Genomic DNA, 12,625 nt, shown 5'->3' on the forward strand with positions numbered 1-12,625 from the left:
GCTCTCCATGCACGGGGTGGGTGGCCCTTGCTGAAGCAGTTGGCTCTGCCTAAGAGTCCTGACTTGTGGGGCAAGCGCCTGCAAGAAAGGAACAAATGCTAAAATAATGAGGGGAGGGATGTTCCTAACCACTTGTTGTCACCTTTGAAATGAATTCTTATTCCCGTGACCTCTTGCAGCTCTGCTTCAAGAGCAAGATGGTCACAGGCAGCAGTTTAACCTGTGCTTCATCCATGAGAAAAGGGGTACAGGCTCCTTCACATATAAACAGCCAAAGCAAAAGGGTTTTTCTCCACTCTTCTGACAGGAAATGGCAAGGCAACATAGGCAGTGCTTTCCTAGCTTCTTTTTATTTTTGTTTACCCTTAAGGAAAAGGACTATTTCGCAGAGAGGCATTTTGAGAGGACTCACTGGCCCGACAGGAGGCGAGGCAGGACGTTCTACCCCCACCCAGCCCTACTGCCCTGCGGGACTCAGGTGGCCCAGCCCCACACCGGCACCGTACCTGGCTCCTCAGGGCAGGGCGGCAGATCCCCGGGCTGCCCGGCTCCGACCGCAGCCGGCCCTCCTCCGCTGCCTCTGCGGCTGTCACACCACTGTCACACGAAGGCTTCTCGGTGCTCTGCAAGACCTAGAAACCCGCTTTTGCCCTCCGGGCAGTGAGGTCCTTCGGCAGAGGCGCGGGGCCGGGAGCAGAATCCTGCCCGAGGGACAGCGGCGGGGGCGGCGCACAGAGCTGTGCTGGCTGCGGCGTCTGTCCCCTGTGCCGCGGCGGTGCCGGGACGGTCCCGTGGGGGTGCCAGGCGCCGCCGGGCCGCGTCCATCGGCCCGTGGGCCGTTGCTCTCCACGATGAGCCGGAGAAGACCTGCGCCAGGGAAGTCCATGATGACCACCCCCCAGCGCACGGGCTGCCCGGCCCGGCGCCGCAGGTGCTGGCAGCAGCGGGGGTTCACAAAGCGGGCCACCTCCTCGGGGCAGGTGAAGAGCCCATTGCCGGAGCAGAAGGTGAGGTACATGGTGGTGGGGTCCCCGCCGGCCGCCTTCTCCAAGTGCCGCCGCACCCGGGCCCATTTGCCCTCCAGCGAGAGCACGTTCCAGGCGTCGCTGATGGTCAGCTTCTCGTAGGGGATGCCCAGCACCTCCCGCGCCAGCGCCTCCAGCACCACTATCTTCCCGCGCACCTGGCCCAGCACTGGCACCTCCTCCCGGCACCACACGCAGCCCTGCCCCTCTTCCAGCAGGCAGCGGTGGAGCTGGGCAGCGAAGCCGGGCCGGGAGAAGATGGGCAGCTCCTCCTTGATGCGCATAAGCACGGCCTCGCCGGGGTGGGCGCGGAGGAAGCGCAGGGTGCGGCGCAGGACGCCCCGCAGGCTGGCCCGCTGGAAGGTGCAGAGGTGGTAGATGTGGAGCTCACCCCGCGACAGCTTGCAGCGCACGTCGAGGAAGCGGATGCCGGCCGCCAGCTGGGCCTCCAGGCCCCAGCTCTGGCACCGCAGGCGCCGGCCGCCGAACAGGCTGAGAGAGTCGTGGGTGCCGGGGATGGAGAGGCGGGAGAGGGGCAGGGCGTCGGGGAGCTCCGCCATCCAGTCGGGGCAGCAGGCTGCCGGCTGGGGCACGCAGTCGAAGGCAGCACTGCGCCGGGACCATGTCTCCATGCCACCGGCAGAGTGGGCACCCCGGCACCTGGCTGGCCCCCCGGAGCCCTGCCATGGAGGAGAAGCAGACCGTGAGCAGTGGGAGCATGGCTCCCATCCGTCCGGATCCCACGCTCCCCAGTGGCATCCTCATCGTATGATGAAACCCTAGAGCGCACCGTACCCCGTACCCTGTAACATACCGCATACGCCCCATACACATTGCTGCCTGTACTTCTGTCGCGTTCTCCTGCTCCCGTACCACTCTCAAGCACTCGTCCCAGTACCCCTGAGCCCTGGTACGCCTCAGCCTCCCCCTCGTTCACCCACCTGGGTTGTTCGCCTGTGGCTGCGGAGCAGAGCCCGATGGGCAGAGCGGCCGTGGGTGCCGGGGGCACACTGGCAGGTGGAGCGGGATGCCAGCCATTATCCCGGTGACAGTCATGACGCACGTCCTGCCGCGCAAATGGCACGTGCACCTGGGATTCAGCCTCAGCCCTCGGCCAAGGAGAGCACTTGACAGACACACCAGGCTGGAAAACCACCTGGCTGATCCCGACAGCAGCCATTCAGGCCTCTGCACGTCCCTCCCCAGGAATCAGGACAAACAGGATCGTGGTGCCGCGGGGCCCCTCGATGCTGCCCATGGGAGTGGCTATGCAAAGCCGCGGGGTGCCCACAAGTCTGCTCCAGAGCTGTGTCTCCTGGTGGGATTTGGGCCACCTCAGTGATAATTGGGATCGTCCCTGTCAGAGAGACAACACACAGGCAGTACCCGGAGCAGGGGTCTGTGCTAGCCAGCACACTCCAGGACCTGCTCAGCGAGGGTTTCCCAAGGAAGTGGCCTTCATCTCCTTGCTCTTCAGGCACCAAGGACTGCTTCACCCTGTGCAGTCACTACAAGGCTGCCCAGCGGGGGCTGGGGGGGTGACCCACCTCCTGCCTAGGGGACACAGCTGCCGGGCCCCCCGGCTGGCAGCACACACTGAACCCAGCAGGGTTTGGAGAGGAGCCGCCGGACAGGTCACAGACCCCTCCGAGCATCCCTCCAGCTCACATCCCCTCCGCCTGAGCGGGGAGGGCACACGGATCCTCGGGAGGCGTTCAGCTCCGCCCCTGCGGGAAGAGCCGGCGGGGACAGGCCAAGGGGCACCTTCCCCGCTCCGGGCGCAGCGGCCGGGCTGAGCGGGGTCCCTGGGGCTGTCCCCGCCCCGCACAGCTCCGCTCGGGCTGCGGAAACGGCTCCGGGCCGCGTCTGCTTGCGGCTCCCTGGGCGCGGGCCGCCCAGCCCGCGGTGCCGCAGCGCGGCGGCGCAGCCGCTCCCGCCCGCTCCTGCCCTGTCCCCGGCCCCGCCCCGGCCGCTGCTCTCGGTATGGCGGCGGCGGGCGGCGGCGGCAGGAGCTGCTTCGTGCTGGGCGCCTCGGGGGAGACGGGCCGGGCGCTGCTGCGGGAGCTGCTGGCCCGGCGGGCCTTCGCCCGGGTCACGCTGATCGGGCGGCGCCGGCTGAGCCTGGGCGAGGCGGAGGCGGCCGTGGTGCGCGGGCCGGGGACGGGGCTGCCGTGGTGGCGGGGACCGGGGCGGCGGCGCTGACCCTCGGCCTCCCCACAGGAGCAGGCGGTGGTGGACTTCGAGCAGCTGGGCGAATACGCCGCCGCTTTCCAGGGACACGACGTGGGCTTCTGCTGCCTGGGCACCACCAGGGCTAAGGCTGGCGCAGTGAGTGGGGACCCCCCTGGCCCCCGGGCGAGCAGGGGTCCCGCTTGTCCCCTCCCCTGGCTGCCCGCTCCCTGCTCTGCTGACCCTGCTTTCCCCCCGCAGGACGGCTTTGTCCGTGTGGATCGGGACTACGTGGTTCAGGCAGCAGAGCTGGCGCGCTCAGGGGGCTGCAAACACTTTGTCCTGCAGTCCTCCCAGGGGGCAAATGCGCAGAGCCGCTTCCTCTACCTCCGTGTGAAGGTGAGGGGGCAGCTGGGGTGGGCCTCGTGCTCGTGCACGAGTCACAGGATGCTGGGATGCTCGGGAAGGAAGCAAAAGCAGAGGTCTTGAGATGCAGATGGTTCTGGGGGTTCTCCTGCTGCTGCAGGACAAGGGAAGGGGCTGGCTGGTATGCACAGCAATGCCACTGGCTTCTTATGAAGCAGCACAACACCTGCAGGCTGCGTCTGTCTCCCTCCTCAAACTCCAGAAACATATGCTGGCATCTCTAGCCCGGTAAGAGCTCCTCAACCTTAAGCTGGGATGGCTGCAGCTATGTGGGGTGGCTCAGGGCTGTGTCCAGGTGAGACATGAACTATCCTGTGAGAGAAAGCCCACGGGCCCCCCAGGGAGGACCACACCTATGGCAAAGGCTTTTTTCTCCGTATTTTGTGTGCTGCAGCTCCCAACGCCTGCTGGACTCAGAGCTGCCTGCCAGCATCTTGTGCCGGCTGGTTCCATCCCCAGGCTGGATGCTGAGTCCGGATGCTTTCCGGAGCAGCCTGTTGCAGTTTAGCCTGGTGGTTGCAAGGGCGCGCTGCTGATCTGCGGCCCGTGTCCACCACGGGCCCTCTCCCCAGCTGCCTAGCCTGGAGAGCTGATCTCTGCCTGGCCTCTTCCAGCTTCTTGTTGGCATTAGTGCCATCCTGCTCTTGGCTCAGCAGCTTTTTTCTGCCCATTCATGGGGGGGCAGGGATTGTGCTTGGAGTCATCCTTGTCTCCTTTCATCCTGCCCGGCTGCTCTGACAGGGAGAAGTGGAAAACCTGGTCCAGGCTATTGGTTTTGATCACTGCACCATTCTCCGGCCAGGGTGAGTAGTGGTGGATGAGGGAGGGCACAGGGTGGAGGATTGCCAGGGCAGCAGGGAGACGCTTCACTGGGAGATGGAGGAAGAGAAAGGATACATAAGGGCGAGGGGTAGGGAAGTGGAGACTGCCACCAGCTCCAAATGCAGCTCATGGATGAATGAGCGGACTGTTTCCCAGTGCTGCTGGGAGCAAGCTTCGCAGTTTCTTACGGCCCATCCCAATGCTAGTGCCATGTGCCATGCAAGGACAGCCTTAGGCTGAAAGCACAGGTTGAGGCACATAGGTGAGAGCTTATCTCTGGATGGACTTTGACCTTATGCAGAAGGAACACTCAGCTGCGTCCTTTCAGCTGTACTGTGCTCTTGCTACCTAGGAGAACTGGAATTCTGCTTTTGCCAGCACAGTGGGGAAAGGAGTTTAGTTTCCAAGGGCTCTGTCACGTTCTAAAGCCCATGTCGGTTCAGGGAGCTTCTCTGGGCCCTGGTGCAGCTGCAGAACTCAGTTTGTAGTCTTCACCCAGGATTGTTTCAGGCTGACCCACCTGACCTCCTTGCTCTGCAGGGTGCTGCTGTGCAAGCGCCAGGAGTCCCGGCCCACGGAGTGGATAGCCCAGCAGTTCTTTGGTGCTATGGCTTGCTTGTTCCCCACCGCTAACTCAGTGCCTGTGGCAACGGTGGCCAGGGCTATGGTGGCCTGCGTGCTGCAGCCAAGCGAGGAGAAGGTGAAGGTGCTGGAGAACAAGGCCATCCATGAGCTGGGAAAGGCAGTGCCACAGCAAGGCACATAAAGCAAAAGTGATGGCAGGCAGGAGCTTGGTTCACCGTTCAGATGTTCTCTGGGCTGGGAGTGAACGCACACGTGGGAGAGGTGTGGGGTGCTTGCATGGCTAAGTGTGGAGCCAGAGGTACATCCACGTCTTTGCATGGTGGCTGATTCTGTCAGGGCATCAAAAATACAGGTGCTGGCTGCTGGGTGAGGATAAACAATGTGCTCTGCTGCCTGGATCCATAACATGAATACGGGTAAAAATGATGTAATCCAGGCTTTGAATAAAACCCTGTGACTGATCTGGATGTGCTGGTTTTGTGTTGAAATAATATCTGCCACCCACACACTAACAACCCAGCCTCAGCCTCATGTGCTCAGATTGTGCCACTTCAGGGAATGTTCACAGGCAGGTGACGGGCACAGGAAACCAGAGAAGGCACAGCTGCCTGTGTGGAGGCTGCACTTGACAGAGCACACGGTGGCACCAGTGCTGCTTGACAGCAGAGCTCCTGGATGCTCAGCAGCAGCTGCTGAGGTGCCAGGAGTGGTGGTTCTGCCTGCAGCAGGTCTCTGCAGACACTCCTGGCCTCATCTGCTCAAGCTGTAGAGGGGCTGCTTTAGGGACCCTGCTGTTCACACATGGTCTGCCACTTGATACCTGTTGTGACAAAAACGCCATGGATTTGCAAACACCTGTCCCTCTGGGCTCTCCTTCCAGGCACAAATGAGCCTGAGCCCAGCCCCGTGTTCCAAGGAGTGCTCTGCATGTGCAAAAGTCACGGTCAGCCCTTTGCACACTTTGGGGGGGGTTTGCTCCTGCCCAGGTGCCAGAAGGGGAGCAGTTTCCTCCTGTGGGTGTGGAGCAGGCACGTGGAGCAGTGCAATGTCCCAGGCATGGCTCCAGCTGTTCTCAAGCCTCGTGCTCGGGGTCGAGGAACTCGATGGGATGCAGAACATACGTGACTCCCAAATTCCCTGCTGGCCAGAGTCCCAGCGCTCAGGGTAACGCTGCTTTCCAGGATTTTCTCTGACCTCATCCACGGCTTCTGTGTCAGTGACTTGGATGTGGCAAATGGAGGGAGGCTAGATCTCATCTCCTTCTTCTACACAAGCACTTCCATCATTGAGTTGGGCCTCAGAAGGTTGGTGGAAGGGCGAGATAGTGTAAGGACTGCACCTAGACAGCTCCTCAGCAACTTGTGGGGCTTAGTTCAAAGGGGCCGCAGGGCCACAGCTACTGGATAAGACTGTCCCAGTGAGAGCAAAACAACACCTTTAGAATAGTATTTAGTGCACAAAGGGAAGTGAGAGGTAGGCTGGTCAGCATCACATGAGTGTGAGGAGGAAAAACGCTGGTCACCTGCAACACTGGGTTACACAAGCGTAGTGCACTAGATGCTCAAAGAGATTTTTTTTTTTTTAAAGGGCATGTGCTTCATTTCTACTCCTTAAAAGGGAGTAGAAATGAGCACCTGAAGTGCAAGCTGAAGTGATAATACCTTAAAAGAAGTGAAAATTGAGATGAGAGAATGAAAAACAAAGAATTCAAGCTCTAGAAAGTTACAGGTGAAAGGCAAGCCACAGAAGATATGAGGAAAGCATCCTAAAGGCACAAACATGAATTATGATTATGTGAGAAGCAGAAAGTTCTCCAGGGAGGCTCAAGGACAGGATGTGGATCAGGCTCTATAGGAAGGAATGAGCCATCACAGAAAGCCTCGGTGAGTTACTTGCATTGCCCTTTGCTGTCAGGGACCTCGCACTACCATCATTCCTTAGGGGACACACATTTGCATGACTGTCCCAAAGCATGCAGGGGGAAAAAAGTATTTTTAACCCCATTTTTAGAACATGTGGTTAAAGGTCTGCCAGAAGGAGCACTCAGATGAATGGCCAAATACTCTCCTGGGTGAGAATTGCAGCGATCCCTTTACGAAGAGGTCAACATTGTTAAATACAATGCTAGTTCTTAAAAAGTTCCAGTGGGAACCAGGAAACTGCAAAGCAGCTAGGCTGCCTTCTATAAAAGGCACATTGCTAGAAAGGATAATAAAATCTGGAAATAACAGGGCCCAAGATAAATCGAGTGTAATGGGAGATTCCACATGGCTTTTGAGGGGGCAGTTGGAAGGCACAAGCCTGGAGCCCTCTTGGAGAAAACCAGCCATTGTGTACACAAGACAATCTGCTCAGAGGGCACTCGGATCTCCAGAAAAGTTCTCCCAGAAGGGCTCTTAAAGAAATGAAGCTGTCGTGGGAAGACAAGGAAGGCCAATGTAGTTTCTTATTGGAAATATTTTCTTAGCACTCCAAAGCCTTGAAACACACAAAACAAACATTTCTTGCTGGACAAAGGTCTGTAGAAAAAGCAAGATGTTTCTCTGTAATCCTTGTTTCTGCTCAGTGGTAACACTGTCTTTTTCAGTGTTTCAGATAAATCTGTGTTAAAATGCACAGCTGCAATCTCAGCGCAGAGTATAGCTTCCTTATCACCCTCCCACATGGAGTTTCCTCACACACTTGGACCTCAGTTCCACAGTTTGCTCTGTGCACTCCTTAAACCCCCACCCCAGAGCTCTGGAAGAGGTTTTAGACCATCAGTCACTGAATTACAGCAGAGGGGATTTACCCACCCAGGGCTGATAGAGGTGAAGGAGACAAGAGTCCATAGGGAGCAGACCCAGTCCCTCCAGGAGGTGTCACTGGGCAAAGCTCCAGGTTCTTCTGAGCAACAGGAGGTGTGCAGAGATGGAGCCCTGTCCTTGGCACACCTGGTTCCAAAGGGATGAAGCCCTGTACAGCTGGAGGCACAGCAGGAAAGGGTGCTCAGAGGCTGCTGGATAGCAGTCACACAAACCACTTGGTCCCACAGACCCATGCTCTCCTGGGATTCCCATGCTGGCTTTATTACAAAGGATTAATGATGGGACGATAGCTGCAGTCCCAAGGGCTCAGCAGTGGGGCTTTCCCAGGAGGTCCTATGGCCCCGCTGTCCCTCCCAGCCCTGAGCTGTGACAGCCCCCGGCCCCTCTTGCCCAGCCCATGCGGCCACCACCTTCCCTCCGAGCCAGAGGCTGCTTGAACAGCTGGCAAAGTCTCCTGCAAACAGCACCATGCTTCAAGGGACCTCTTCAAAGCAGCCTCTGAGCTGGCAGGCAGTGACCTGGCACTGCATGGCATCCTAGTGACATCCTTGTTAGCAAATGCATGGCCCTGATGAACTCTCTGGCCCCAAGGGCACTGGCACAGCCCAGCAGATGTGCCCATTGCGAGGCTGTGTTCCTCCAGAGAGCAGGGGCTGTACCCCAGCTGCTGGGAGATGGGGCCACCGAGCCCTGGGCTACCCCTGACTGGGGTGAGCTCCTCCTGAGTCCTCTGGGAGCAGGGCAGAATGAGAACAGCCTGGAAGAGTAAAGGACCTCTGTCCTCTGTGGCTGCTGCTCTTCCCCACTCTGTGAGACACGAGGGAGGCCGGTGGGCACCTCCATGCCAGCAGAGGGAAGGGCAGCCCACCAGACCCCGGGTCTGACCCCTTGCCTGAATGCATCTTGGGAGCTCTGATCAGCCCAAGCCACTATTATCTGAGCATCTCATCCTCTGAAATTGGCAGCTGCACTTTTTTTTTTCATTCGGTTTCCACTACAAGCCAGTACAAAGCCAGCCCAAGCTCTCCAGGGAGGCACAGTTTCCAGCAGACTTCCAGCTTTCACTTATTGCACTCAGATGCCTGAATGCAGACAGTGTCTTGCTGCATAATCCCACAAGAGGCCCAAAATCCAGCCAGAAGCCAGAGCCAGGCAGGCACAGCTCTGACACAGCACAAGAGAAAGAGGCTCAAGAGCTGAGCTTAAATGTAATCCTGGGTTTTACCCAGGGAAATGATGGTTGTTCATGCACCTGGGTGTGGACAGCCAGGTTGGGAGCAAAGTTACTATTCCCAGCTCCCAGTGTTAAACAAAGCACAGAGATGCACATTTTCACAGTCACCCAGGAGCCAAAGTCTGAAACAAAATCACTGTTAGCCACCACCACCGCTGAAGTGGTGGATATTTTGACATTAGCCACAGCCTTCAAATCTAACAGCAAGACTTCTCATGAACATTTTTATTTTTCTGAAAGTTCTATTTTACAGTGGAAAAATCTCACTTGAATGAAGCATTTCTACCTGGCTCTTCTAAATACTGACCTGGAGCCCGATGCATCATTAAAACAAATGCTGTGAGCTTCCTGAAGCCCCCTAAACATGCTTGGCCTTTCCAATTCGATTACCTGACCTCACTGCAGAAAATCCACATTTTTCTTCCTTCCGTGTGATCTTAGAGTGAAGAAAACAAAATCCAGAAGCTGCCGGGGCCAGCTGCAGCAGGCCAGCCGGCATTGGACACGGGGCTGGCGGGGCTCCAGCTCCGGAGCTATATAGGAACGAGGGAGGCAGCTGGGCTGCAGACGGAGCCTCTGCTGCCCGCTTTGGCCATCACTCACACTCTTCTCACGGCCAAGGAAACTACAGCCTGCCAAGATGTGCAAAGGATTAGCAGCGCTGCCCCACACTTGCCTGGAGAGGTGAGAGCGGCCGGGATGTGCAGGATGCCAGGGGCTGCCTCCTGGCAGGGCTGTGCTGGGGTGGCTGGGGGCACAGCCCCGTGATGGGCATCTCCTCTGGGGACTGGGATGATACAGCTCTGAAGGCATGAGAAGGGAAAGGAAGGTTGCTGGGGGTGTCTCAGTGGGGGCTGCGAGTGGCTGATATCCTTGGTGGGATGAGCGCTGATTCTGTCCCAAACTCCCCACTCTGCCCTGGGGGTCATTCTGCTGGGTGAGTTTGGGCTGCTCCAAACCCAGCCCTCCCCTGCTCCGGGCAGGAGTGCTTTATCCTCAGATCTTAATTTCTGCAAAACGCAGAGGAGGAGAAGAGGAGAAAATCAGGACAGAGGTTTTGCCTTTCTGAGGTGAAAACAGCCCTGTCTCCAAAGTGCCTCACAATCCTCTTTTAATTGCCTTTGAGTCACTCACACATGGAATAGCCAGACCTGGCTCCTCTCATGAGGCTCAGCCCTGTAGAGAACACCAGCTCTGCTTCCCCTGTGGCACCCATCCTCATCTTCATCCCTACCCACCCTGGTGCTCACCCCAAAACCAGTACCTGATGGTGGCAGAAGCTCCTGTCAGCCCCTTGGGAGCCCAGGTGGGCTCCAGCCCCTGGCTGTTTCCGTCCTGACTGGAACCTGTCCTCTCCTCTTCTCTCATGGGCTTTGGAGAGTGTCCAGTGAGAAGCAGAGATGCAAAGCATTTGAATTCTCACTGCAGCAGCAGGGCACTCAATGCTTCACCTTAGGAGAAAACTTAGGAAAAGAGTCAAGTGAATCCCTCAGTGAGGGTTCCCTAACACCTGCAAATGCCTTAGTACTGGTTTTTGGATGAGAGTGACAGTGGGAAGTTCACTGCCCTGAGGGGAGCTCCAGAGAAATTGCAGCTGAAATTGTGCTACTGGGGGCTGATGCTGCTTGCCCAAAAGGCAAATTCTCATCACAGGCACAAACAGGAGCACAGGCCTGTGATGGTTTCGTTGTTGGAAACTTATCTTTCAGCCATCCTCATTAATCCATGCTGACCTTGCCTGCTCCCCTGCAGTGTCCTGTGCCATGGGCAGCCAAGAGCACTCTTCCAGCTGTGGGTGATCCATGTGTTTCTGCTCTGCTTTCGCCCTTGTTGTCACTCTTCTGACACTTTTAAACAGTGAATTTTCTTAATAAAGATTTTCTCCCACTGCTGCTATGCTGATGTTTTCACCTGCTATGCCCTCAAATCCTCAGTCTTGAAGGCTTCACTCACACTTTGACATGCAGAGTCAGGACTGCATTTGTCCCCTGTGCATCACCTTGTGTTGCTCTGCAAAGCTTTCCAGCTGCTTCACTGCCAGTGTCCCGAGACCCTCCTGCAGCTCCCCACAGCTTGCCCCAAGTGCCGTTCCCGGGGACTGCAATAGCTGCTGCTGGGCCATTAACCCCTTGTGCCACTGTGAAGTTGAATGGCATGGTCCCAGCTGGCGCCCCCCAGCATCATCCCCACAGCCGTGTGCCACCTCTCCCACACTGTCACGCGTGGGCTGACCTCGCCCTGCAGCTGCCTGGGGTCGGCAGAGCCCATCAAGGTGCCCTGCCAACCCAAGGGGCTGCTACCCCTGGCTGTCCCCACAGCACATGTTTGCTGGCCTCTTCAAAGAGGAATGATGGGTTGAAAGGAATCTCTTCCTATGGCCAGAGGAGCCTTGACTCGTCTCCAATAGACCATATTTGTCCATGTGTCCAGCACGGGTCTGACACAGCTGCCACATACAGCATCAGTCTTGCAGCTTTATGGCTCCTCAAATCTCCTCTGGAGACTTTTGCATGGGCATTTCCTCTGCCACCTCCCTGCCCTCAGGCACAGCATCACCTTTAGCTTTCAGCTATGGCTTTAAACTCCTTTGAGCTTCTATTTTTGTTTTGTTTTAAAGGCTGGAGTCTCTCCTGGCCCTTCTCAGCAGCCCTTCTTGCTCTTGATATGTTTGACAGAGCCCATATTTTCTATTAATGCTTCTTGGAAGCTATTTCTCAGACTTTTTCTTGGCTTGCTCCCATGTGTTTTCACAGTTAACCTTCCACCATTTACAGTCCTCTTGCTTTTTCTCACTGGGCCATAGCTGGTGGTTTGGGGTTTTTTTTAAGATGCCTTTTTTGTTTATAGCTGCCTTTTTTCCCCCGGCTGTTTAGCCTTCCCTGAAGCCTTGCTTGAAAGCTTGTAATCCATCTGCTGGAGGACGCCAGGATGGTGTCTTTAAATAGCCCTTCCCTCCCTCAGCCTGCAGGCTTTCAGCCTGCTCCTGTCCTTCCTCGCTTCCTTCTAACAACCTTCCTTATCTCTGCTGTCTTTATAGATGTCATGAAGGTCCCACTGCCAGAGAATTGCTCTGGTGCAGGGGAGAGGCTCTTGCTGCTGTCCCCACATGTACAGGGCTCCGGCGGGGTGGGCAGCACCTGGGGGTCCCTTGGCAGCACTATGGGATGGAGCAGGATGGGACTGCTGAGGGCCTCAGTGCCTTTTGAGCCTGACAGCTCTTGGCTGTAAGTCACTGTCAGAGGGTGGGAATCAGAGAACAAGGTTTGGAGCAAGGTCTGAGCACTTGTTGTGTGAAGCCACCATCTATTGCTTACAGACCTTGTGTAGGTGCTGGCCTCATCCACACCAGGGCAGGGGGTCCCCAGGTGCTGCTCTGACAGCAGCAGAGTCCCAGTCCTTGTCTGCCCAGCTCCTTGGGTCATCCTGGGCTAGGTTTGGTTCTCAGTGCCCCTGCTCCCAGCACAGCTTGTGTTATCCCTCTGCCTGCTCAGGAACTCCTCGTATCCACTGTCCTTGCTTCCAAGGTGGGCAGACCCCTCCAGCCCCTTGCTCGTGTC

The 12,625-nt window shown here is 57.3% G+C and overlaps 3 protein-coding genes across 5 annotated transcripts in view; 2 read left to right on the forward strand and 1 right to left on the reverse strand.

Annotated features, from left to right (window-relative positions):
- Positions 1-506: 506 nt before the first annotated feature.
- Positions 507-2,928, reverse strand: LOC136364813 (1-phosphatidylinositol phosphodiesterase-like). The gene is given in 3 exon segments (XM_066324893.1): positions 507-766; positions 769-1,705; positions 1,967-2,928. Coding segments are annotated over 2 exon segments (1,023 nt in total). The 5' UTR covers positions 1,658-1,705; positions 1,967-2,928; the 3' UTR covers positions 507-632.
- A 32-nt stretch (positions 2,929-2,960) lies between these two features.
- On the forward strand, positions 2,961-5,494 carry HTATIP2 (HIV-1 Tat interactive protein 2). Of its 2 annotated transcripts, none has more exons than XM_066324894.1 (5): positions 2,961-3,170; positions 3,246-3,353; positions 3,456-3,593; positions 4,362-4,423; positions 4,983-5,494. In XM_066324894.1, the coding sequence occupies exons 1-5, from the start codon at positions 3,009-3,011 to the stop codon at positions 5,206-5,208; spliced, it is 696 nt and encodes a 231-aa protein (XP_066180991.1). In that variant the 5' UTR covers positions 2,961-3,008; the 3' UTR covers positions 5,209-5,494. The 2 variants fall into 2 exon arrangements, with proteins under 2 accessions (XP_066180991.1, XP_066180992.1); XM_066324895.1 differs by having other exon boundaries at positions 4,306-4,423; positions 4,983-5,215.
- Positions 5,495-6,664: 1,170 nt separating this feature from the next.
- Positions 6,665-12,625, forward strand: part of LOC136364816 (regulator of G-protein signaling 5) — a 37,320-nt gene continuing 31,359 nt past the window's right edge. The window contains exons 1-2 of one of the 2 annotated variants that reach the window (XM_066324901.1): positions 6,665-6,910; positions 9,510-9,752. In XM_066324901.1, coding sequence (XP_066180998.1) covers positions 9,709-9,752 — 44 coding nt within the window. In that variant the 5' untranslated portion in view covers positions 6,665-6,910; positions 9,510-9,708. The remainder of the gene's footprint in view (positions 6,911-9,509; positions 9,753-12,625) is intronic. The other variant, XM_066324900.1, reaches the window with a different exon arrangement.

This window comes from Sylvia atricapilla, chromosome 9 (genome assembly GCF_009819655.1).
Source record: "Sylvia atricapilla isolate bSylAtr1 chromosome 9, bSylAtr1.pri, whole genome shotgun sequence".
Classification (NCBI taxonomy): domain Eukaryota; kingdom Metazoa; phylum Chordata; class Aves; order Passeriformes; family Sylviidae; genus Sylvia; species Sylvia atricapilla.